Source organism: Gracilinanus agilis, chromosome 4 (assembly GCF_016433145.1).
Source record: "Gracilinanus agilis isolate LMUSP501 chromosome 4, AgileGrace, whole genome shotgun sequence".
NCBI lineage: Eukaryota > Metazoa > Chordata > Mammalia > Didelphimorphia > Didelphidae > Gracilinanus > Gracilinanus agilis.
The window spans coordinates 169,615,692-169,642,523 of NC_058133.1; the positions used below are offsets into that span (position 1 = coordinate 169,615,692).

At 46.9% G+C, this 26,832-nt stretch overlaps 2 protein-coding genes across 2 annotated transcripts in view; one reads left to right on the forward strand and one right to left on the reverse strand.

Annotated features, from left to right (window-relative positions):
• Nucleotides 1–5,772, forward strand: part of GATAD2B (GATA zinc finger domain containing 2B) — a 94,391-nt gene extending 88,619 nt beyond the window's left edge. The window contains exons 8-11 of the mRNA XM_044676655.1: nt 2,554–2,756; nt 3,939–4,049; nt 4,469–4,586; nt 5,159–5,772. Coding sequence (XP_044532590.1) covers nt 2,554–2,756; nt 3,939–4,049; nt 4,469–4,586; nt 5,159–5,292 — 566 coding nt within the window. The 3' untranslated portion in view covers nt 5,293–5,772. The remainder of the gene's footprint in view (nt 1–2,553; nt 2,757–3,938; nt 4,050–4,468; nt 4,587–5,158) is intronic.
• Nucleotides 5,773–12,717: 6,945 nt separating this feature from the next.
• Nucleotides 12,718–26,568, reverse strand: LOC123247756 (immunoglobulin superfamily DCC subclass member 3-like). The gene is made up of 14 exons (XM_044676756.1): nt 26,526–26,568; nt 23,545–23,865; nt 23,145–23,289; nt 22,926–23,056; nt 20,215–20,352; nt 19,811–19,969; nt 18,874–19,039; nt 18,246–18,496; nt 14,473–14,637; nt 14,161–14,349; nt 13,898–14,005; nt 13,526–13,655; nt 12,942–13,065; nt 12,718–12,747 (listed from the first exon to the last, which is right to left on the reverse strand). The coding sequence occupies exons 1-14, from the start codon at nt 26,566–26,568 to the stop codon at nt 12,718–12,720; spliced, it is 2,100 nt and encodes a 699-aa protein (XP_044532691.1).
• Nucleotides 26,569–26,832: the final 264 nt, after the last annotated feature.

A 26,832-nucleotide genomic window follows, 5' to 3' on the forward strand; every position in this document is an offset into this window, starting at 1 on the left:
GATGTGAGATGTTGATCTAAACCTAATTTTTGCCATACTGTATTCCTATTTTCCCAGCAGTTTTTGTCAAATAGTGGGTTCTTATTCCAAAAGCTGGGATCTTTGGGTTTATCAAACACTATTTTGTTGAAGTTATTCTCCCCACCCCCACCCCCCACCCTAGTTTATTCCATTGATACACCCTTCTCTTAGCCAGTACCAGATTGTTTTGATGATCACTGCTTTATAGTACAGTTTAAGATCTGGTACTGCTAATCCACTATCTATCACTTTTTTTTTCATTAGTTCCCTTGATATTCTTGATCTTTTGTTCTTCCAGATTAATTTTGTTATTATTTTTTCTAATTCTCTAAAATATTTTTGGTAGTTTGATAGGTATGGCATTGAATAAGTAAATTCATTTAGGTAGGATTATCATTTTTATTATATTAGCTTGTTCTACCCATGAGCAATTAATGTTCCGGTTGTTTAGATCTAGTTTTATTTCTGTGAAAACTGCTGTGTAAATGTGTTCATATAATTCCTATGTTTGCCTTGGCAGATAGATTCCCAGATATTTTATATTGCCTAGAGTGATTTTAAATGGAGTTTCTCTCTTGCTGCTGATTTTTGTTGGAACTATATAGAGATGCTGGTGATTTATGTGGGTTTATCCTGCAACTTTGTTAAAGTTATTATTTCCACTAGATTTTTAGATTTTCTAGGATTCTCTAAATATACCATCATATCATCTGCAAAGAGTGTTAGTTTGTTTAGTTTCCTCATTGCCTACTTTAATTCCTTCCATTTCTTTTTCTTCTCTAATTACTCCTGCTAACATTTCTAGTACTATATTAAATAATAGTAATGATAATGAGCATCCTTGCTTCACTCCTGATCTCATTGGGAAGGTATTAAGCACTATTTGTGTATGTATTTTACATGTATGCATGTTTTACTATGTCTTTTAAATTAGAAAACCTTTGAAGATAGGGACCCAGAACTGCATGATTCTTTTTATTACAGGGCATTCATGTACCTATACATTTCAGTACTTAGAAAATGTCTTTTGGCATTAATTTTGCGTGGTGGTGTACTTAGTGCCATGTCAAAACGGAATTTCAAGATACCAAATGACACTGGATGAAGTGATCTAGCGGTGTTCTGCATAGCTGGGAAATCCACACTGGGTTTCAGTTGTGTGTGTGTGAATTTTATTTTATTTTTTAATGGATCATTGAAGGGGCAGCCCAGTGGCTCAGTAGGAAAAGAGGCAGATCTAGAGATTCTGGGTTCAAATCTGGCCTCAGACTTCCTAGCTGTGTGACCCTGGGCAAGTCACTTTATCCCATTTACCTAGCCCTTATTGCTCTTCTGCCTTGGAATCTATACTTGGTATCAATTCTAAGACAGAAAGGTAAGTGTTTTAACAAAAAGTAGATCATTGGGATATAGAAAATTAGGAACTATATACATTCACTGCCCAAGTGCCTGCTATGTGTGTAGCATAATACTTCGCATGTTTTTACATGATGGTAAGTCATTTTAATAAAATATTTACCGACATACCTTGTTAAATGGGCTTCATTTAACCCCCACTGATACAAAAGCTTTTCCTCTTTGCCTATTATAGCAGGGTTTAAATAATGCTGGGAATTAATCAGTAAACATTTATTAGACTCCTTCTATATGCTAAGCACTGTGCTAGGTGCTGGGAATACCAAGGAAAAAATCAAGGAATCCCTGCTCCCAGCAAATTTAGATTTCATTGGGGGAAACAACATGTATATAAATAAATGTCAGCAAAATACATTTAAGGTAAATTTTGGTGGGAACAGGGTGGTACTAACATGAGGAAGGGAATCAGGAAAGGCTTCATGAAGAATATATTTAATAAGCATACTTTTGAAGAAAATAAGGTATTCTAAGAGTTAGAGGTGAAGTAAGAAAGAGTACATCTCAAGCAGGGAAAGACAACCAGTGCAAAAGCAAGAACATGAGAAATCCATGGTATATGTGAAGAATAGCAAGAAAGTCAGTTTGACTGGTCCATAGAGTTTAGAAAGAGGAATAGTATATAAAATTGGAAAGGTAAGTTTGAGCCAGATTGTGAAAAACTTCAGAAATTAAAGAAGCTTGTGTTTGATCTTAGAGGCAAGAGGGAATAAATGGAGCTCCTCCAACAAAGAAGTGATAGTTAGACTTATGCTTTAATAATATTAACTTGGCAACAATGTGGAGTATGAACTGACAAAGAAGGAAAATGATTGTAAAGAAACCGATTAGAAGTTTATTTCTAAGGTCTTGATCAATAACACGTGTAAAACCCAATGGAATTGCTCGTTGGCTGAAGGATGGGAGGGAAAGAAAGTGATTCGTGTAACCTTAGAAAAATATTCTAAATTAATTAAATAAACTTTTTAAAAACGTTTATTTCGATAGTCTAGAGGAGAAATGAAATTAATGTTGCAGTTTGAATGAGAGAGATATGGGAAATAACAGTTTGATGGAGACAGAGCAAGGTGATAGGGGGAATAAGTAACCACACTTACCATTTTCCTTGGTGCCATTTAGGCAAAGGTTGTGCCTCACTTCTTCGGGTGGAGCCCTTTGTATGTGCTCAGTGCCGCACAGACTTTACCCCACACTGGAAGCAAGAGAAGAATGGCAAGATTCTGTGTGAACAGTGCATGACCTCCAACCAGAAGAAGGCCCTAAAAGCTGAGCATACTAACCGGTTGAAGAATGCCTTTGTCAAAGCCCTACAGCAGGAACAGGTCAGTGACCTTCTTTAATAGAGCTGTAGAACTTTCATCATCTAACACTAATTGTATTAAACCTTTTCCCTGTTTTGTTTTTATTCCTGGGTAGGGGTACTGCACTGCCTCTTTATCTTTCCCAGTCCTGTTTGATCTCAGTGCTTCTGACTGTGAGGCAGAAATGGGTATTGTTTGGGCCTTGGAAAGTATGAATCTTTCTTTCTTTGACCTTGGTTCTCCTTATAGCTTAAATGAGCCCCTTCTGCTCTGTGACTCATTTTCTTCTTTGAGAAAGATTTCCATATTTTTCTTCAGGATGAAAAAGAATAGGACATATGCTTTGTACCATGAGTATTTTTCTTCAAAAGAAGTGGTCACATCCTTACCAATCTTCCACCTATGAGACAATACACCAAAGTACAAGGGTTAAAAAAAAAAATTCAAAAAAAAAAAAGAAAAGAAGTGGTCATTTAAAGTCAACAGTGGAAAGGAGGGATGTTAGGAGAAAACTTGGACTTGAGCCAAATGGTCTTTAGAGAGGTAAACCTATCTTAGATTTGTGGAAGACATCTCAGACACAATTCAACAGCAATAAGTTTAGCTCCTCATAGAGTTCGGAGACATGCTTCCTTTTCTGCCTTTATTATTTAGAATTCAGTGAATGAATACTAAGAAGACCCAAGAAAGTATACAAGTGTCAGAGACAAAGCCCCCTCTTTTTCACCTTTCTTTTTCCAGACTCTCTGACTTTGTATAGTTGGGGTCCAATTCACAGGTTTGCCTGAAAATGAGGCTGTAGCACAGACAGAAGTCAAAAATAACTTCCCACTGACTCTCTAGCTCTAATTATACGTGCCAGTCCCATCTCTTTTACCTAGTTCTGAGCAGTTATCTCCTCAAAAGCAGTACATTTAAAATCTTTTTCCTTAGCCAATTGGTGACATTTTAGAAGGGCAACAAAACTCTTGAATTATCTAGTTAAGACAGTGATGGGCAAACTTTTTAAAGAGGGGGCCAAAGGAAAGGAAATGCTCATCTGTCAGTTTGTTTCTAAGACAACTCTTTTGAAGTTTCATTGTATTCGTCAGATTAGGAATAATGTCCTTGGCTGGATAGAATATTTCTGGGGCCACATCTGGCCCATCACTGGGCCAGGAGGTTGATTGTGTTCTGTTAAGTTGATGTGTTGGCTCCTGGCAGGAAATTGAACAGCGACTACAGCAGCAGGCAGCCCTTTCCCCTACTACGGCTCCAGCTGTGTCCAGTGTCAGTAAGCAAGAGACCATCATGAGACATCATACGCTCCGGCAGGTGAGAATATTTTTCCTCTCACATGACCCTTTATTTTTCTGTGCTACTTATTTACACACACACACACACACACACACACACACACACACACACACACACAGCCCATATAACAAGTACTATAACCAAACTGTGTTGCAGAATTGACAATACCCAAGATTTCCAACTGTGACCCTATTCTCTAATCCTTAGCCAAAATGGAAATAGCCTCGTATCTTCTCTTTCCAGAGAGCTAGTACATTCATCTCCCTTAGTATAGTAAAAATTTATTTCCTAAACCATTAACACCAGAGCAAGATCAAAGATGAGATATTTATCCCTATTCTTGAACTTGCTCTATCCCTTGGGATGGTAGTCTTCATCTTGATTTCTCATTTACTATCCATTCTGCACAGTCACCTGTTGTCTTCTCATCCTCATAGGCTCCACAGCCCCAGAGCACTCTTCAGCGTGGCATCCCTACATCTGCCCGCTCCATGCTTTCCAATTTTGCACAGGCACCCCAGCTGTCTGTGGCAGGAGGCCTCCTTGGCATGCCAGGTAAGAGAAAGAAAGAGGATGTTGGTCTAGGATTTGCCCAGGGAGCACCCCAGTGCCATAGATCTGAGTAGCCCCCTTGAGTAAAATTTTCCCATTTGTGCACAAATCCCCCTTTGATGTCTTACTTTAGAGCTTGTATAGGCAAGAAAGGAAATGTGTGAAGAAGCTAGATGGCTCGGTGACACTCCCCCCAATCCAAGGCCAAAAATCAAGATGGAGCTAACCAAAATCCATGCCTTTGTCAGGTGTCTCTCTTCTTTCCCTTGTGCTTCCACTTTTATCAGACATCAAACCGGACTTATCAGCCTCTTTCACTACCAGTTTCCTAAGTAATTGTTTATGTTGTTTCCAGGACATTTCTCACTATTCTAAAGTAAAACTTTGAGTTGTTTTTCTTCTTCTAGAGTCTTTGTACCTAAAGGGAAAGGCTACTGCTAAAATAAAACAAGAAGTCTAGACCGACATCAGGCAGACCAACATCAAACTTTTGCCTGGGGGGGGGGGTGAAGCACAGGAAGAGGTGCTCCTTCATCCCTTAACAGCTATCCTCCTCTTTTGTCTCCTGGGTTTAGGTGTCAATATTGCTTACTTGAACACTGGCATCGGGGGACACAAAGCACCCAGCCTGGCAGACCGACAGCGGGAGTACCTTTTAGACATGATCCCTCCCCGGTCTATATCGCAGTCCATCAGTGGACAGAAATAACGCCTATTCCATCTGCCCTGCCCCAACCCTGAACCCTCTGTTCCCTCCCTTTCTCCCTTTGCCCCCAACTTCCGTCGCATGCAGTGCCTGTACTGGTGCCTACCATACACGGAAAACAAAACAAAACAAAAAACAGAAGACAAAAAAAAAAGAAACCAACGAGAAAACACATACTCATGTCCTTCCCTGCCACCTCCCCTCTTTCACACTGCAGCGATCTGTTCCTCTGCCGCTCTTTTCTTCTCTCTTCAGTTTTCTATGATAGTGAGAGGTGGATCTGCACCCCACTAGAGGTCAGAGTGAGGTCCCAGGGAGAATCTGTGCCCTCTGACATATGTTTTGAAGCTTGTTTTTATGCTATAATTATTATTATTTTTAATGATGTCTTGTGTCCTCCCTTTTTGTTCAATGGACGGTTAAACTCTTTTCTTTCCCTTTTTTTTTTCTTTCTATTTTGAACAAAGATATCCACTTGAGTGATAGGAGCATTGCAGTGGTTTTCTTCATGGGGGTGTGGGGCTCCAGCCAAAAGGCATGTGGTGACTAAGGCTGGTTAGGGGATGAATATGTTTAATCAGTGGAGTTTAGTGACAACACAAGAGGAAGAATGGCACCCCCAGGCTCTGAGGCATAGAGTTTTGTAACTGGGAGGGGAACATTGTAGCTGAGCTCTGGGGAATTTGGGTCGGGTGCTAAATTAGGAGGGAGAATCTTTAAAACACAGCACCCATAGTAATAATGAAGGTGAAAGAGCAAGGACATGATTTTGAGGTAGGGAAGGACTGTGATCCTATCCTGGCCCTTGAACAACTGGAACCAGGAGTGAGGGTAATCTTTGACTCTGTTAGAAAGATAGGAGTCTGTTTGAAGCCCAACTTCAGTCCAGCAGATTTGATAAAGGCTTCTTAGTCTGTCCCTTCTGCCTGTAGCACCAGCCACATTTAAGGTGAAAGTTATTTTCTGACCCCTACCCAGAATTTGATTGACGGGGGACCTGGAAGCTGGAATGGGAATGAGTAAATTGAGAGGGGGAGGGGGGTAGTTATGGAGGAAGGAAAAACAGAAGGAGTTTTTCTTCATGAAGGTAAGGTTCACTTTGCATTCTGGCTTCTCTCCCTTTTGCCTCCTGAATATAGAAGGGAAGGGAAGGGAAGGAAAGGTTTCCTAACCAAGTGGGAAGCTCTAGCCTAACCATACCCTTGGCAAATTTGTTCTTGCACCAAGCCAAATGTCTCACTTCAAAACCAGCTTCAGAGGCTGCTTCTGAGATCTAAAGTTGGTTTTTAAAGTATTTTCAGAATTTTATTAGTTTTGTTTTTGTTTTTGTTTTGTTTGGGAATTGCTACTAATGTAGAAAATGAATTGAATTGTGCAATGTCATTCTGGGAATGTGGGGAGGAAATTAGCACCCAGTCTGCCAGGGGGTAGGGAAGGTGTCAGGCTTTTTTTGAGGTGTGCGCTACACAGACAGACAGATGGACACACACACATACTCACACACACTCACACTCTCACATACACACGTCAGGCTTTTTTTGAGGTGTGCCACACACACACACACACACACACTCACTCACTCACTCACTCACTCACTCACTCACTCACTCTCTTACCCTTCTAGGTCTAATAAACTGCCAGAGGTCCCCCTAAATATAGCATGCCCAAAAGAAAGACACGGGGAAGGAGTTTGAGATCCTGACCCAGCTTCCAAAAGCCAGCCAGGATCCACCCCCACTCCCCACCCCGAAAATAAAAGGCACTTTTAAAAATTAATGAAAGAAAAGACTACACATTCCCCCAAAAGGCTTTTGGTGTTTGGAATAGGGCTAAAGGAGCTGGGACCAGACTTTGGTCTTCCACCCACTCCTGACACTTCCTGTGCCATTTCGGGTGATTGTACTGGCCCCAGGGGCCTTCCCCAATTTTTTTTTCTTCCTCCCTAACCCCAAAAATCCATTGAGCACTTAATAGAGGGGCAAAGATACAGCCTGTGTCTGGACTCCCTGGTGGTGAAAGGATCTGGAAGCTAGAAGCTAGTAACCGGTAGTGATGGGGTTGTTGTTGCGAGTGTTGTCTGATGGGGTGTGTGGTGCCCCCTGACTGTAAATGGGGTGGGGGTGGGGGGAATAGTGTTGGGTGGGCTCTGGGATTATTTTAAAATTCTATATATATATATAAATATATATTCTTACATCTTTTCTTTGCTCTCTGTGCTTTGAAAGCACTGGATGAATAGTTTGGTTTTGTTTTTCTCTCTTCCACAAAATTGGAAGATTTTTTTTTTTTAATGTTTTTCTTGTGTCATCTTGCCATGTGGCATGTCTCTCTAGCCTCTCCTTCCCCTCTCCACCTTCTACCCTGACACAAACACATGAGAAAGTGCCATTTCTGTCATGTACCCAACTCCCCCAGCCCAGAGGTACAAGGTGCCCAGGTGTGTCATTTGAGATTAAAAGTAAGGAAAAAAGAATGTGCAATACCACGTGGCGGGTGGCAATCCCAGCCTTGAGTTTAGCCTCCTACCCTAGAAACCAGCCACCAATATTTTGGCCTTGGAAATGGGTGTATAAGGTGATTTTGCATGAAGGCAGGCCTGCAGTCTAGTACCTGCTTCCAGGGAGAGGGAAATGATATAATGTGGTGGAAGGAGTACAGCATATCTTCCCTCCTTTCCTCTTTTCTCCTCTTCAAGATCAAGCTACAGATGCTGCTTGTTGATCAGAGAGGTCTGTGATCCTCTGCTTATTAGCTGAGGTTTGGTTCTTGTTCCACTGGTCCCTGCTTCCCTCTCCACCCATATGGCCCATATGGTCTTCTGAATCATGGTAAAGTGTTAGCCCTCCACCTTTCCTCCCCTTCCTTTCCCAAAAAAGTCTCCCTTTCATCATTTGATTCCTTTTTTCTCTACTCTCTCCTCCCAAGTCCCTTATAACCTCTCATCACCACTTCTTCTGAGTCCCTAATGTCTGTCTAACATCCCCATGGACCTGGACTTCATGAATGCTGAGCTGAGGTTCTCCAGGGAGGGCAGCCCTATCTTAAGGAAGGGGGAAGATGAACCTTATTCTGGGACTCTTCCTTTCATTCTGAATCCCAGAGCTCAATGTGGAGGTAGCAGGAGGGCTTCTCCTCACACTCATCTCCCAAGGTGCTATGGGGAACTTGGGACTGACAGGCTATAGGTAGCGCCTGCTCCCAAAAAGCTTGAGATAGGATGAGGGCAAAGGGCTTCCAGTGGAACGTGGGAAATGAGAACTGAGGCCCTGTTTTTATTTTGTCATTGACTATAGCATCCAGTCCTTCACTTGTCCCTCAAATAAGTCTTTTTTCCCACATTTTGGGTGTAATGTATGGTAGAAATTTACTCGTTCTCATATCTCTCCCCTGCTTTGCTCTTTTATTCTTTTTTCTTCTCTCAATTCCCTTCTTTCCCCTCCCTCCTATTTTTCTCATTCTTTTTTTTTAAGATGCAGATAAGTGTTTTCCTGCTTTGGTTTCCTTTCCTTTCCCTTTTTAAAGGAATTAGCTGTAGAACTGCTTTGTAAAGATGCTTCTTGATATTTTACTTTGGATCCCTCTTTCCCATCCTCCCCAATCCTAAAAGCATAACCCTTCTCCCCTCCCCACTCCTGCCCTCTTTCCCAGGTTCCTTCTCCCTCTCCCAATGAGATCTTCATTAGCTTATGATATTTGCTGCCGAGATGTTATAACAAGGACTCATTCGTGTATATAAGCTATTTCTTGATCCATTTAAAAAGGAAGAATTGTACATTGTGTAGAAAAAAAAAACATGAAAAAAAGTGGAAAAAAAAAAGCCCTAGCCATGGATATTGTGAAACTGTGTTACGTCATTTTGTACTGTGCCCGTTTGTGTATGATCCGTGCAAAAGGGTTTCTGGGGGTTAGGAGGCAGGGCTGTGGATGATGGGGCAAGGGGATAGGCCAGTTTGGCAGCTGGCTCCCCTTAATCCCCACCCCGCTTTGGAGATGCCCCCCCTCCCCCCCAACTGTGCCTTGCCTCCCCACCCTGGAGCAGCCCCTCCAGGTCACCAGCACTGCCTTGGCAGAGCCCTCCCCCAACCCCAGCTGCCCCACCTCCTTTCCCAGCATTAGGTTGACACTCTGGGGGAAGTGGGGGATGCTGGGGGACTGGGAGGTAGCTGAGGAACAAAACAGTTCCCAGGGGGCATTGAAACCAAGTATTATGAACTGTAATTGTATTTGCACTGTTTTTTTTCCTCTGATTGCATCAGCATATATACAATATACCTACTATATAACAAACCACAGTGTCAGATTTTCTTACACCAGAGATCTCTCCCACACCCCACACTCTAAAAACATTATCCAGAGGAAAGAACCTGGGCTAATTGGCTTATGAAGGTTGGTAGGGGAGGAAATGTGGGCTAAGTAAGTAGGAAGAAACTCTTCTAATTATCATCCTAAGAAGGTTACACATAATTCAGTATCATATTCAGTTGAGCACTAACACCTGTGATCAGTCTGAATTGAGATGAAGGCCTCAGCTGAACTGGGAAGCTCATGGCTCTTGCTGGGGTGGGAATGGGTGAGGCCCAGCAAAGAGAACCCCTCATATAGAGGAGAGATATAGTGGTGAGAAAACCGTGAAGAGGGAGTGAAGAGATGAGTTGTAATTTTGATTTCTGCGAGTAACTTTGGACAAGATTAAAACAAGTTTGGATTAGATTGATTCCTAAAATTGGTTCCGGCTCTGAGAAGTGTGTTCCATCTAACTGGAAGGGAGGGAGGAGTAAGTTAGAATAAGATAAACCAGGAAGGAATAATCTGGTGGTATCTAGTGCCCCCTTCAAGTTGGTATCTCCTCAGATTGGCAGCAGAGTTGTGTCTGAAAGATGGCCAGAATGGTAGTGATCTCTTTGATGTGAATCTTTAGTGCCCAATGAGATACAATCATCTGCAGGAATATCTCCCTGCCCCCTACCACCAGCCTTGGAGATGGGTACGTATGCCCTTAGTTTCTAGTAGGGCTGGCTGTGATTTTCTTTTACAAATGTCTCACTCTGCAGTCCCACTATCAAATTTGAGATCACAGGACCTTGGATGCTGACTTCATATTAGAAGAGAATTAGGCAGGTATGGACACATATTTTCTTCCTACTTCACCCCTTAGATGACCAAGGTTCCCCACCCCCCATCCCCAGAATTGCAGACTGAGATGCTTGTCTACCCTTCAACTTCCTCAAGTTCTTGACTAAATGTCTGGAGGCAGTGGGTGGGACATATGGTTGGGGAGATGGGGTGGGAGTTGAAGGATTAGGAGATGCCCTTATGTGGGGGCAGGCAGGAGGGAGGAGCAAGACCCTTTTGCACAACTCTAAGTTTCCTTATTTTGCCTCTTCATTTTTATTTTCTGCATTGTGTTTGGGAAAGAAATGACTAAGACCAATAGAAACTGGTTTTCAAAAGGACAAATACACCCCCATCTGTTTCAGATACTGCCAAGCGCTTCTGCAGTGACAGATTCAAATAATAAGCTAATTTTTGGAGAAAGGATTAAAAGAAAAAAAAAACTTTGTAATATTTATCACTTGCAAGCTATGTTTAATAAAGAAAGGAATGGTTTCTAAACTTTCCTGTGATTGATGGTTTGGGGATTGGGGTGGTGGAATGGGAGCAGTAGCTATGCGATATTCAGGAACATGAGGGAAGAAACTGGCCAATTTTGTCTAGCCTTCTGTCTCCATATTGTGTGTCCTCTGCTGTCTGGTAAGCAAAAGGTGAAATTCATCTGCTCTACTTCACCTACACCTCCCTCCTGCCTTAACCTTCTTGCCACTCACGTTCTCCTTTTTGAGTAACAGTTTTGCTTTCTGTCAGAATACTTTGTTGGAGTAACAACACAGAGAGGAATTACAATAGTATGTATGACAAGTGTCCCCAAGGAGAAGAACCTGTCTCCTTGTGTTTTCCAGCGCTCCCCAAACCAAGGAGCCAGTTGTCACACAAATAATGAGAACAGTATTGCCTTATTCCCTATTTTAAAACAACCTAAAAAACCATGATGCCTTACCCTCCAAAACATTCCTTTCAGAAACCTTTGAGCATAGACTTGACTCTTAACTGAGTTCTCCATTTCAACTTTTATTTCCAACAAAACTGTAGCACCTGGCTAACCCAGAGAATGGGTACCTTCCTAAGATTTGGGTGTTGGCTCTTCTTGACTTTCCTCTTTCCAGACTGACTCCACACCATTCTTGGAGTCGAGCTGTTTTTGCTCCCTCGTTGGAGAGTGTGTGGAGTGACTTGGAGTTCCTAGGACTGGGTTTGTTGGAAGCTTTTCATTGGTACTAGCGTCACTCAGCAAAATCTCTACAAAGCGCAAGGGTTGGGTAGGGTACACTCCTAAGCCTTGGACGTCTTCCCCTGTCCATCCTACCCAGAATTTTTTGGCTTGATACTTGGAGGGTGTAGAAAAGTGGATAAAGGACCAGACTTAGGATATGGAGACTTTGGCTTTGGGAAAAATAAGGATGTTTGGGGAAGGAAGGGCTGCAAAGGCTCCTTTATGTCCCTAAAGCTGCTACTATTGGGGCAGGAGTGGGAATGGGATTTTTTTTCCTGGGAGGAGCTCCCCACGGCCCCCTAAAAAACAAACTAAATTCTCTGCTTTCAAAAATAGAAGTCAAATGGGGGCAAAGGAAGGTAAGGCCCCTGAGAAAAGGCCCTTGCTTTGGATTATGGGTCAGGATAATACCTTTTCCCCACAAACTCCAAACCTCCACTGAGGGTTTGGAGTGTTTTTGGTTGCTCAAAGAAGATGTGGCCTGAACGTACATGGGCACAAGGGCACACACACGACTAGGCTCTGTTTGGGATAAGTCAGAGGTAGGTCATTAAGAGATTAAGCACTTTAGTTAGACCACTGACTGAAGCATTGGAACTGCTGATTAGAGAAAAGATGCCCATGTGTCCAGGTCAGAGAACTATCAGCTGAATTTCATCAGAAGAGAGTGGAATAAGGAGAAAGTCTGACTTGTAGAGAGGAATGTGACAACAGAGCCCCTTGCCCCGTTTCCTCTTATTTTGGGGGAGGACCCCTTAAAGCTATACATCTTTGGGCAGAATCATATTTGGATTGAAACAGATTCTGGATTGGGGAAGGACCTGGGCAGGAGTTTGGGGTGGGGGGTGGACTCTCACCTGAGAGTTGTTTGGTTTGAGAGTATTTGGTGTTGGGGGAGACATGACCTAGCCCCCAGAATTCCCCTCTCACTGAAGGGGAGGACTATTAAGTGGAGAAAGGAGAGTGAGAAAACTTTCTCCTCTTCCCCCACCCAGGGCTGAGGTAGCTTTGGTTCTGTCCTGATTCTGGAAGTAGGATAGGATGAGGTAGATTCTTTGGTGGTTCTGGAGTTTTTCAGCATGGGCAGGGAGGAAGGGCCCCTAGGCTGCAGACTGTTGCTCTACAGTGACCTGGAGGGAAGGAAGCAAAGCCACAAGGTTTCCACTCTAGATGACCTGTTCCAGCAAAGTTAACGTAAAGATCAAATGAGATATTTGTAAAGCATTGAGCACAGTTCCTGGCACATAGTAGAAACTTAGTAAATGCTTATTCCATTCCAGCCTGTTACTCTCCCTGGACTACCAACCACCTCCTACCAAATTACCTGGGAAATGAGCTCGATCCTCTCTCCAGGCTTTCCTCCACTCTCCAGCTGGCCTAATGAGGCCCTGTCAGCAGAGCTTGGAGGCACTGTCCAGTGTTCCCCGGACCCTTTCCTACAGAGGAAACTCAAAACCAGATGGAGAGAGGATTAACTATAGCTCCATCCCCACTGGTTCCTCACCACCCTTTGTTTCACATTTCCTCTGACTCTACAGGAACAAAAAGTGGCTCGGCTCATCTCTTCTGGTGTTTTCCCACTTCCAAGCCAGAACACACCCGACAAACACACACAGCCCGCTGGAACATAGTGTTTTAAGTTATACAAAGTATTTTTCTCCTTTCAACAAAACCTGCTAAAGAGGTAGTACAAATACTATCTTACCTATGAAGACACCCAGAGGTTGTGAATTGCCCATGGGTTACCCCATCAATCCTTGTTGAAGCCAGACTTGGAACCCAGGTCTGATGACTTCAGGTCCATCGTTCTTTCCAGCAAACCACTCCACATCTTAATAGCTTTATGTCCTATATACTGATTTGGCTCTACACGAAGAATCTCCCCTGCAGCCCCACCCCAGTCCTTACCTATGGCGCCACCCCAGGAGGAGGCAGAGGAGACAGACGATGAGGGCAGCAAGGCCCACATGGATGCCCACGACCACCCCAGGCAGGGGGTTTTCCCCATCCTGGCTGCAGGGACATCCAACCTTGGGATCTGTGGACACAGGGTATCCATCCCCATTAGAGTGCCTGATGTGGTGGGGTAGACCTTTCCACTCCCCCTCCCCGTTACTGACCTCACCAATGGCAATGTTGCAAGGATTTTCTTGGCAATTCCCAAGGAATATGAGTAGATAAGAGAAGCTCTGTCGGCCTTGGTAGCCTCCAGAGGGGAACAAAAGCGCTTCCCTCCCTATAGCAATGCCTCAGCCCCAGGTGGGCTCAGGCTCCACTCACCTGTGTCCTCCGTCCAGGCATCCCGCAGCGAGACAAACCGGGCTGTGCTGTTTCCATCCCCATTGCCATTGAAGGCCTGAAGCTTAATCTCGTACAAGGCAGCAGGCTCTGGAGGAGAAGAAATGTTCTAGCAATAAGAGGAGAGGTCAGTAGGTCAGCTGGGGAAACTTGGAGGGAAATTTGGGTTTTCGGCAGGGCAAAGATGGCACACTCTTGGTATGGAGCACAGCCAGGGCTTTGGTGCCCGGGGGGTTGAGCCTCACCTAGGTCAGTGTAGAGGAAGGAGCTGGCACTGCTGGCTAGGAGGAGGGGTCCCTCAAAGTGGGCAGCTGGCAGCTTTCTGTGGAAGAGCTTGAAGCCTTGGATGAGCCCGGGCTGGGGAGGCAACTCCCAGGAGGCCTGCACCGAGGTGGCATTAAGTACTTTAGTGGAGAAGCCAAGGGCTGCAGGAGCTGCGGGAGACAAGCTCACTGAACTGGGACTGATAGATCTCATCAAACTGGGCAGAGAGGAGGAGGAGGAAGATCTAGGCCTGGGGAGACAGTTGGGGAGAAGGATGGGCTGAGTTTACCCACCATTGCCCATGGTGGTGATGTGGACAGGAGGGGAGTCGTGGCTAGCACCCTCAGCAGAATATGCCCGAAGACGAATGGAATAGGTGGTAGCTGGGTCCAGGTTGGTGAAAATATGTTCATAGGTTCCTTTGCTCACTGCCTCCTGCACTTCTCTGCCAGGTGGTTCTGAGAGGGATAGAGAAGGATTTACTTGGCACCTGTGTCTGTCCTTCCATGCTTCCCCTTTATTTGCCCACCACTACTTTTTCCTCCTCTATTTGAGTGCAGATAGCTCTCAAGACTGTCCTCGGCTCTTTTGCCTTCTCTATACACTTTTTCAAAGCTTTGGCAATCTCATCCACTCCCATGGCTTCGGTTCATCATGAAGTTAGCACCCAAGACTAAATATTCAGTCCAGTTCTAAACTCCAGACCCATATAGGGGGCTTTTGCCTCCTGAACATCATTTGAATATCCTATTGCTACCTCAGATTTACCATGTCCCAGAACTCTTTTCTTCTCCCCTGTCCCCTAACCCTCAAAAAACCCCTAAGCCTCTCCTTACCTTTCCACCCGATCCTACATCCTTCCCCTTGAGCCCTGTGCTCTTGAGAAATGAGCTTTTACCGACTTTTGTCCAGAAGCAGACCTCCATGTTACTTCTTGGCCAATTCCAAACCCTACACCATGGCAGTACCTCCTCCTAGTTTCCCTTTGTGAGTTCTCTTCCCCCGTGAGAATGTTAGCTCTGACTCGCTCTTGGTATTCGTATCCCCTGTATGTCTGTATGTCTGACACATAGGAAGCACTTGATAAATACTTTTATTTCATCTTCATTTTTACTTGCTCTAGTTGAAACATTTGTCACCTCTGGCCTGAATATCCTGATTCCAATCTTTCTCCTTTGAGGCTTAATGAGCAGTGTTGTCTGGAGAGTCAGGAAACCCTAATTGACTAATGACCGGGTCTTCTTCCTCATCTATAAAACAGAGCTAATGATATTTGGAGCACAGACTTCCTAAGACTGTCAAGAGAAAAGTGCCTTATATACCTTAGAGTATTCTTCATATAAAGTCAGTTTTCCTCCAATCCATCCTTCAGAATTGCCACAGTTCTTTTCCTAATGGCTTACTCTCCGCTTAAAAACCTCCAGTGGTTTCTTAGTTTGCCCAAAAGATTAAAAACCACATTCCCCTAAATCGGGCACTTCAAGCTCTTTCCAATATGGCTCCAACCTACATTTCCACCTATATTTCATCAAACCTTTCAGGCCTTTTACATCCAGACAGATGGGATTATTTTTTGTTCCTCAATGATACAATCATAAATTTAGAGCTTGAGGAGACTTTAGAGATGAGCTTCTCCTGGCTCTTCATTTTAGAAATGAGGAAACTGAGAGGCAGTAAATTGTTCAATAGTGGAGCCAGGATTCAAGTCAAGTCATCTGACTTCAAGGCCACCGCAAATGAAGATACTGCACCAGACCATCCACAGAGTGTCCAGCACTCTCTCCTATCTCATGAATTTGCACAGACTGTTCCCTAGTACAAGAATTCACTCCCTCTTTATCTCTGTTTGAATTTTCTTCCTTCCAGGCTCAGGTCAAATGCCATCTCCTTCCTGTTTCCCATTCCCCATCCTAGCTGAAAATGATTTCTTTTCCTCAAGTTTCCCTAGCAAATTTTGTTTAGATCTCTCCTTTTTTGTATCCTTAATGCTCCCTGAAGGCAGCAGTTTCTCTTTCTTCTACTTGCGTCTATAATGAAACGTGCATCTAAATCAGTGTTTGTTGAATTTCATTCAGAAAGCTAAGCTGCATAATGAGTAAGAGAGATGAGTCTATACAAGAGGAATTCAGTTGCAAGCCAGATCTAATTAGATCTGTTCAGTGACAAGTCAGTGATACACAGTGGTACACAGAGGGAAACATTGGGGATGGGGGGATCAACACAACAAATATTGTAGAAGGTGAATCCAAGTGGAGGTCAGGGACATCTCGGTGCCTCTGTTTCTATCTTTGTGGACAGATGTGGGAGAATCCCTTGGGGAGGGCAGAGGGCACATTTTATCTAAATTCTGTTATCTCCTCTAGTGCCTAGCACAGTGCTCCGTACACAGTAGGTGCTTATCAAGTGTTTGCTCCCCCAAACCCACTCCCTGTCCAAATTTCCCTTCTTTCCATGGAGGGCCCAACCATCCATTCATCCTTCAGTCTCTCAGGCTCATCTCCTTCGTGTCATCCTTAACTTCATCCTCGCTCTCCCTACGGAATCCATTTCCCAAGCCTGTCGTTTCACCTTCTACAATATTTGTTGTGTTGATCCGAATTGCCTTGCCTCCTCTCAGGCAGCCACTGGTCTGGGTCGGGCCTCTCATCACCTCCCCTCTGCAATTCTGCTCCATCTCCTGATTGGTCTCCTTTTCCCTCAAAGCTCTTCCTTCTCTTCACACTGCTGCCCAAGTGCCTACAGGGCAGCCCTCACCACACTGCTCCCCTACTCATTAAGCCCTTGGGATAAAGTAAAATCCTTCTGTCTGTCTGTCTGTCTGTCTGTCTGTCCTTCTCAGACTGACCCAATCTATATGACTCCCTTTCCTACGTGTTTCATAAACAAACTTGCCTTCTGTCACAAGGTCACCCTGCCTTTTGCCTGGAATTCAACGTCCTCACTGGTGCCTCTGGGAATCCTTATCTTCTTTCAAGCCTCAATTCCAAGAAGCCCTTCCTGATCCCCACAGATGCTAGTGTCTCCCCCCATCCCCAAAGGATCCATTTTATATACACCTACATATGCACATGTTGTTTCTTCTGGCTAAATTATAAACTCCTTATGGTCAGAGACGGTTCCCTTTTTGCCTTTGTATCCCCAGTAATTAGTCTAGCACCTGATACCTAGGCACTGTGTTTTGATGATTTTTTTTGATTGATTGAATATACAAATGACACAGAATTTCTCACATGGATAAGACCTTAGAGATCATCTAGCACAACCTCATTTTATAAGTGGGGAAACAGCCCCATAAAGGAGAATCATTTAATTTCAGAGTTGAAAACTCTGTCTAGTCCAAATTGCATTTAAACTAGAATCCCCTCACTAATATCCCAGACCGATGATATATAGCCTTTGCTTGAATGCCTCCAGGTAAGGGGAACTTATTACCTCTAGCCCATTTAAATTTTTTTTTAACACTTTTTTTTAACACTTACCTTCTGCCTTAGTGTCAATTCTAAGCAAGGTGAAGTCACATAGCTAGGAAATATCTGAGACTAGATTTGAACCCAGGACCTCCCAACTCCAGGCCTGGCCTTTTATCCACTGTGCTGCCTAGCTCTCCCCTATTTTATTTTTGGGAGGCTCTAATACTTAAGAAGCTCTTCCTTAGATCAATCCTAAGTGTGTCTATCATGTCCCCATGAAGCGTCTCTTCTCCAGACTAAACACCTCTAGTTCCTTCAACCAATCCTCATACTGCATGAACTTCACCATCCTTGTTAGCCCCATCTGGACAGCCTCCACTTTATCAGTGTCCTTCCTAAATGGTGGCCCTTGGAACTGACCTCAAGATTCCAGATCAAGTTTGATCAAGCCAGAGAACACCAGGACCATATCACTTTCTGATTCCGGGAAGCTCTGACCCTCTAGATTCAGTCCAAGGCTATGGATTGCATAATAAAGTCGTACTTCTAAACAGAACATAAGCAGGCTAGAACCCGGGTCTTCTGATTCCCAATCTTTCTGCTGTTTCCACTGAGCTAGTTTCCTGTCCCACCCGTGCCCTGCCGCCCCTGCCCACCTCCCTCAGGCTGGAGATGTAGCACATAGCCGATGATACTGGGGTCGTTGCCAGGAGGAGGAGGTTCCCAGGAGACTCGGACAGTGGAGGTGGAGAGGGCAAAGGCCTGCAGGCCTTGGGGAGCTGGGGGTGGCTCTGGGGCTCCCATCACAGCCAGGCGGGCACTGGCCTGGTTGGAGCCTGCGCTGTTCTCTGCTACACACTGGTAGATGGCTTCATCCTCTGTTGTGACGCCAGCCAACATCAGTGTGCTAGAGGAGAGATACCGAGATAGTGGTGACACAGTGCCTCCATTCAGGCACCCCTTCCCTCTGCCACCCGGTCCCTCTGCCTGGTCTCCTCTTTAAAAAGGCCCTTTTCCCGGAGAAATGGCAGCCCCTCCGATATATCTCCTTCTACTGGGGATGAGAGGAGGAGGAGGAGGAGTTTTTTCTGTGATTGGTTAATTTGTACGTGTCTGGGCAGTTAGGTTACCTGTGGCTGTGGGGATGTGGTGAGTATTAGTATGTTCATGCTTGTATGGATGTGTATGTATTGGGAGCAGTTAGTGGTAGTTGTGTGTGTGTTGTGTGGGGCCATCAGCAATGGTTGTGTGGGTGGGTGTAGTGTGGGAGGTCACATTATTAACCTGTTGTTGTGGGTGAGCCTGACGTTCTCTCCGGGGCTCAGGACTTTTCCATTCTTCAGCCAGATCAGCCGGGGTTCAGGCACCCCCTGGGCCACACACGTGAAGATGGCACTGCTGCCGGGGGGCTTCGACACAGACTGTGGCCACTGGATAAACTCTGGAGGGGCTGAAAAAAAGGGCAGCTAGGAGAGGCGAATGCCCTCCTGGCCCTTCCTGCCTCTTTTCCTTCTCCCCAGGCAGCCCTGGGGTGGGACTCCGAAGTCCTGCTCGAGGCCTCCCCGGGCTCTGGGGCTGTGTTCCCATCTGAGAGGGGAGGAGGCCGGTGGCCCAGCTGTCCCTCCAGCCCCATGTCCTGCCCCACCCAGCCTGTGGGAATGGGCTGGAGCTCCAGCTGCTGCATTCAGGGGTCGGGGCTGCATCTCATTGCCCCGGGTGCCCATCCATCACTTTCGCAGACTGCTGGCCGGCGCTCTGAGAGGTCAGGGCTGCCAAGGGCTCTGCAGGGCCTCCCCCTCCCGCCTCTGCCTCTCTCCTCCCACCAAGGGCAGGCGGGCGAGGGAGCCAATGAGCCAACCAACTCGAGGTTGCCAGACCCAGAGGCTCGGGCATCCCATTCACTCCTATTCGAGGTCACAGCTGCAGGAGAGCACCAGAAGTGTCCGTTTCTGGGCCACTCCAAGGTTTATAAAGCACTTTCCTGGCGCCATCCCAGTTGAGCAGTAGCCTCGTTTTAAAGATGGGGAAAGAGAAGCTGCAGTAGATGGTGGCTCTTCTAAAGTCAAAGCAAGTGTCGGAGCCCCGACAGGAACGCAGGTTTCCTGACTTCACTCTGTCCCACCACCCTTTACTGAGCCATGTTTTCTCTGCCCGCTACATAGAGCCCTCTTGTCCCCCTTCTTCATGTGCCTTCCCCCCCCACTTGGTTGGCCTTGCTCACCCTGCACCAGAAGAACCCCCTGGGCGGTTCTCCGGACCCTGGTGCCCGGCCGGTTTGCCGCACAGACATACACTCCAGAATGCTGGACAGACACATCTGAGATCATCAGGTTCCCAGTCCCCAAGACCTGGATTCCTTCCACCCCAATGGAGCGGCCGTCTGGAAGAAAGGGGATATGGGGCACAAGGTCACCATGACAGCGTACAAAATTTTCCCTATGGGGCAAAGGTCTGGAGGCAAATGGAAAGAGAAGGAGAAGGAGAAGGTCTGGGAAATGTGAAGAGGGGCGGGGGAGGGGAGAGATTTGGAGAATGTAAAAGGGGAAGTGGGAGAGAGGGATCCTGGAGGGGTGACTGCGCCCCTGCCTGCCCCCCATCCTCTGACCATCAGCTCCCCACTGTTACCCAGGCGACTCCAGGAGACCAGGGGGCGCGGGTGGCCCGTAGCAATGCACTCCAGCACAGCCGTCTGGTGAACGGTGAGAGTCAGGTTCTGAGGCCCCGAGAGAATCTCGGGTTCCTGAAGCAGCCGAGGGGGAGACACTGCCAGGAGAGTAAGGGAGGCAGTGAGGGAGCAGAACATCTTTTGCCTCATCCCTTTTCCCCAGGGCCCCCATCTCAGGGCATCTTTACTTCCTGCCCTGCTCTCCAACCCCCAGTATTTTTTAGCCCTTCCCCAATATCCAAGAATCATTTTTATATATTATAATATATTGCATATTTATATGTTAGGAATATTTTTAGCTCTTGCCCAATATCCAAACTGGGTTGCGTCTTGGCCAGCTCAAAGCAAGGAGATGTGGAGAGAAGGCAAGGGGCCAAAAGGAGGTGATGGAAACTTTGAGTGATCCCTGAGCCAGGCCCAAGGATGGCTGATGGAAAGAAGGAAGAAGAGGAGAATGTAGGTACAATGGGATGCTGAGCCATAAGGGTGATTCCAGCCTGGCACAGGAAGGAGCCCCAGCCTTGCATTCTGCCCTAGGGGTTACGGAGGTGGAGGGGACTTGTTCCACCTTATTTCACTTTCACAAGTTGGGACAGACAGATCCTTAAACATTCAAAGCCCTTCATGGCATGCATCAGTGTTTATGAATAAACACAATAATATATATAAATAAAATGAATGTACATACTTATTTTAAACCACATTTATATCTTCAATTCTTATTCCTTCTTGGTGGGATATGCTAACATAAACTATTACTACCTGTAAGGTAATCCTCATACTTGCCTTAAATTTGCTCCTTTTTAAAAAAAATTGTTTTAAACCCGTACCTTCTTAGAAGCAATACTGTGTATTGGTTCTAAGGTAAAAGAGTGGTAAGGGCTAGGCAATGGGGGTTAAGTGACTTGCCCAGGGCCACACAGCTAGGAAGTGTCTGAGGTCATATTTGAACCCAGGTCCACTCTCCCAACCCCCGTCTCTGGGCTTGGCTCTCAATCCACTGAGCCACCCAGCTGCCCCCAATTTGCTCCTTCATGCTATTCTGGATGGGGGGGCTCTGGATGGAATTCTGAATTAGGGGTGAGGGAGTCAGTCCACCTTCATTCATTCTATCTCATTTACCACTTTCTGGTCTCAATCATATCCTCTGGAAAGGCCCTCATCTTTTTAATCTGAGTTCAGAAACTCTCTTCCACTCATTTCTCCACATTCCCTCAGTAATTTTCTCTAAACTTTCTCTGTGAGTTTCACAGCCCTGAGCCAGCACTTGGCTATCACAGGTATGGCTGCCCCTTGGTTCTGTGTTAGGGTTGAATGATGGTCCCTGCTTTATTTCCAGTCCTTTCCTTTGGTTAAATGGTAGGTTCAGTTAGTCAAGGCCTTGACACTTCCTGGCTGTGTAGGGAATCCTTTACATCTCTCTGTGCCTGGAAACTTTCTAAGGATAAACTACACCAGGGAAATCACCAGCCCTCAAGACACTGAACCTTCCCAAAGCCACCGAGCATTTTGTTGGCTCTTGTTGGCGGTAGAACACTGTTCAGACATATCCAGGGAACGGTCTGTGATTCTTAGATCTGCTTCCCGGGTCTTCACTGATGCCTCAGAGTCCACTCAGCCTCTTTAGTTTGGGCTGTTTCCCTCTAAATATTTCACCTTGTACTTGCCCACATGATGAAAACTCTCCTACCCACTTAGAGGCTCTCCAGATCTCTCTACAAGTTTTCCCCGCCAGGAATGTGGCATCATCTACAAATCTATAGATTTCACTGTGCATTCTCTCCACTTCGTAATTTATAAATGTTTTGTTGAAAAGAGTCCTAGAGAGTCCTACCATCATCCCTAAGGAACTGTCGCTCTAACTCTTTTCTATACAGAGAAGGGTCCATTTATTCTATCCTTTTTTTGTGTCTCAGCTTCCCATCCATGACAAAATACTTGTCCTTCCCACCCTGCAAAACAACAACAACAACAACAACAAAAAACCCCATAGTGACTTAATTTTCAAAATACCCTTTGGAGTAGAATCTTGTCTAGGGATTTTTGAATGTCTAACTAGATTATATCCACTGGCTTTCCTTTATTCACATGCATATTGAGCTCCTTAAAGAATTCTAATAGATTAGTTAGGCATGATTTCCCCTTATAGAATTCAGGTTGCCTTTTCTCCACTAGAATGTGGGTACTTATTCAGTGATTCTGCCCTTTAATAGAGATTCCATCGGTTTTCCTGGTATGGAATTGTGGGAGAGTGGAGGGAGCCTCCGCACCAGGGGACATTCGAAGTGGGCAGGACTCTCGCCTCTACAGGGTCAGGGCTCTGCTGCAGACACCTCGACTTCACCGCGGTCCCTTCCCTCGGTGACCTGCTCCTTTTTACAGGCTTCCCACATCCTCATCCACAAGGCCTGGCCCTCCGACTTCCAGGTCAGAGCAAAGCTCGGCACAAACCCCCACATACACACACCCAGAGACAGAGTCACGAGCGCCACGCGTTCTCCCACAGTCAGTCACATCTGTAAGGTGAGGAACCTGCATGAGGTTCCTTCTAGATCACACAGCCCGCATCTCGGGCACAGAGCTCCGTCCCTGCCCCGTCCCTCCCTCGGCTGGGTGGGGGTAAGGGGCGGCCCCACCTCTGTTTTCATCTTGGCGGGTCTCGAAGCCTTACCGCTCAGTGCAAGGTGGGCCTCCTGGCTGTATCGAGCATTCGCTACGTTGCGCGCCACACATCTGTACGTCCCTACGTCGGACTGCCCGACGTTAGTGATCTGCAGGATGCCCGCAGGGAGTAAGGTGAATCTGCCGGAGGGGAAGGAGGGGTGTGGTTGGTACCTGCCAGATCCCGGCTGTCCCCCGGCTCCGGCCCCCTCCCCTCCGCGGGCCTCACCTGTGGTGGGCGGCACTCAAGGCAGTGCGGTTGTGCTCCCAGGAGATGGTAGGCTCGGGTACCCCTCGGATCAGGCACTGGAAACGGGCCACCCCTCCTTGTTCTACCACCATGGACTCGGGGTGTTGGTGGAAGCGGGATAGACCTAGGACGAGTAAGGTTCAGAGGCCTGAAGGCAGCCTCCCGAAGGCCTTTCCTCCAAGCCAGCAGCCTGGCTCTGTGGCATGGTTTGGGCCTGAGGCTCTCCCTTCAGAAAGCGTCTCACCCACCCCCCACCCCCACCCCCGACCCCTCCTATTTCTCCCTCTGGGTCTAGAATGCGTGCCAAGAGCCGCTTTGATCTGCGCCGGAAGGGGGGGGGGGCGCCTCCTGCCTAGCCTAGACTCGCTGGGCCACTCACTTGCCAGCTGCACCCGGGCTCTCCGGCTCACCAGCCGTCCATAGCGGTTTTGGGCCACGCAGTGGTACTCGTGGACGCTGGCAGGAGGGAGGACGGAACCCTGGAGGGAACGGCGGTGGGGGAAACCTCCAAGGTGCAGAGAGCCATCCGGCATCAGGGTGGCACCGCTGTTGTTTCCCAGGGGCATCCCGTCCCGCTGCCAGGAGATGGTGATGGGTGGCTCTCCTTCCACCTGGCACCTGAGCAGCAGTGGGTGCTCCCTCAGGGCCACCACGTCCCCAGGCTCCTGTACAAAGGCCAGCTCCGAGCCTCCAGCCTCACCTGTAGGGAAGGGGCAGCCCCAGTGGGTATGGCAGGGATCATTCTGACAGAGCCCTCTGTCCCCTCCAGCGCCCCCCACCTCCCAGGCGTCCCCCTCTCCTGGACGAAGCCAAGGCGTCTAAATCCGGAGAGAGTGGCCTTGGCCTTCATTCTTCCTCTCCTAGAGCCTCGCCCTAGAACATGAAAGGAATGGAGGCCAAAAAGGGACAGGAGGCTGCAGTAGGTCTTAGAGGGAGCAGAGGGGGAGAGGAAGGACTTTGAAGCAGAGGAGCCACGCTTGGAGATTCCTAACTGGGGAAAGAGAGGACTGGAGGAACTGGCATGGAGAAGGTCTGGAGGGCTGGCAGACGTTGAACCTGAGAGCAGGGGCTGGAGGGAGGCCAGTGAGGAGGCCAGAGTGGGGACCCAGGCCTGTGTGGTTTGGATTTAAGACAGGGGAGTGGAGGGGCCCAGGCTGAGTCTGGCCTTGGGGTTAGGGCTGTCTGGGACAGAGCCTTGCGGCTGAGACTAGGGACAGAGGACTGGGAGCTGCGGCTGGGGCTCGGCGGGCCTTGATTGATGGCCTCTTTCAGCCGGGCCCTGGCAACGGGGAGGGGGAGGGGCGGGCACAATGGCAGGGTCAGGGGCCGAGCTGTGGGCATTGTGCTCCCCCCAGGGACAATGGGGCTGCTCCCCTCCCTCCCCCGCCTGCCCATCTGCCTGTCTGCCCACAAGGTCAGCTTCCCAGGACTCCCGGCCTCCCCTCCTCGTCCCCCTACCCCACCCCTATGGAGGCAGCGAGGCAGGGCCAGGGCACACACACCCGGCCAGGGAAACACCACTGTGAAGAGGAACACAAATATACAGATTCACACAAGGAGCATCCATGAATCCTAAAGTTCAAATTCTATTTTTTTTAACCCACCTTCTATCTTAGAATCTTAGTTCCAAGGCAGAAGAGCTGTAAAGACTAGGCAATGGAGGTTAAGTGACTTGCCCAGGGTCACCCAGCTGGGAAGTGTCTGAGGCCAGATTTGAGCCCAGGACCAACCATCTCTAGCCCTGGCTCTCCATCCACTGAGCTGCCCCACAAAAGACAAGCTCACTTATCACACTCAGTTCCTACAGTCCCTACAGTCGTACATATGTGCACACATGAGCCAGGTACATCCATTTAATTCAGCAAACACTTGATAAGCACCTACTGTATACGGAGCACTGTGCTAGGCACTAGAGGAGATAACAGAATTTAGATAAAATGTGCCCTCTGCCCTCCCCAAGCGATTCTCCCACATCTGTCCACAAAGATAGAAACAGAGGCACCGAGATGTCCCTGACCTCCACTTGGATTCACAACTCACCAGACACAAAGAATTACATGCAGGTGAAGAGGCAGGGGACATTTGGAGAATAGGCAAGTAGCTAGGAATTAAGCATGAAATTGGACGCCTCCCCCCAGGCCCAGACCCCCAGATCTTTCTCTTTCCCCACAGACCTCTCGCCCTCTGTGCAGTTTGATCCCTGGGGACTGGCATCAGGAAAAACCAGGGATCTGCAAGGTGAATTCTTCCAGCTAACCTGGCCTGGCTCTTCCCAAACCTTCAGCCATTCTTGAGGCTATTATTTCTCCTCTTCCCAGTCCTGACGCCCTCAATCTGAGTCCCCTTTTCCTCCTATCCTTCCTACACTCCCGAAAACACCCCAAGTACATCCCCTGCTCCAACTTCTCCTGCCTTTTACCTTGATCCCCAAAGCCCAGGATAATGCCACCTGCCTTTTGCTCCTCTCAGATTTTCCCTTTTCTTCCTACCCTGATTTTTCCTTTACCCTCAATCTGCCACTTCCTCTTCCCCTATACCTTCCCTCTACTGTGTTCTCCATCCTTCTTCTGTTGCCATTCCCAAATGCTCTACTCTTCTTCCCTCACACCTTTCCTCTTGTAGAGCTCTTTCCAGCAATAACAACAATAACAATAATAATAGTCTATAAAACATTAAACATAAGAAATAATAGCAAGATAGCCTTGTTCCCAGACTATTTCTATCTGAACTACACTGAACAGGATGAGTATGAGATAATAATACTTTTAATTATCATATTATCATTACAAAGAGCAATTATTTCATCTCCCTGCTCCGTAATCCAAAGAACATTAAGTATGAAAGAATAATAGCCAGATAATGACTTGTCCTAGGACTGTTATCATCTAAACTCCTGTGATGAGAATGAGATTACCATTAATAACAATAATACATTTTCGACCATCAACAAATATTTGTTGAGTAATGACTGTGTTCAGCACACTTGTTGGCCGAGGTATGAACATTAGATAAGACACAGTTAGTTATTCCTTATCTTTCTTCCCAGCTTTCTCTATTTCCTGATCTTTTCCCTTTCCCCCTCATTTCTTTGCCTTTCTTTCCTTTTCATCCCGGGTCTCATTCATCTCGTTTTCTCTTTTTCCTTTACTCCATCTTTCTCACCATCCTTCTCATCTCCCTCCTTCTTTCCTCCCATATCTCTCCTCTCCTTCCCTTGTTTTTCCTTTATTTCCCATCATTAACTTCATTTTCTCCATTCCCACTGGGCCCCATCTCTTTCTATGCCTTCTGACTGTTCCCTCCTTGCTCCCCATTTCTGGTTTCATTATGCCTATCTGCTCCCCAGATTCTCCCTCTTACCCCAGTCCTGCAGTAGCAGCAGTCCAAGCAGCCACAGCCCCATGGTCCTGGCCCTGCTTCGGCCCCCCTCCTAGTCCCCAGGCAGCCACTGCCTCCCCCTGCCAGCCCTGGTTTTGCTGCCTTCAGCTTAGAGAACCTTGGGTGGTGTGTGCCCACACTTGGGGAGACACCAGGGGATAAGGGGGAGCTTCTGGTCTTGCTCCTTGGGGCCTGGGGTTCGGAGGGGGGCCGAGGTCTGGGAATTGGGGCTAGAGGCTCCTAGCCTTCCGTCCGTCCTCTCTCAGGCAGTGTCCGTCTCTGCCTTTGG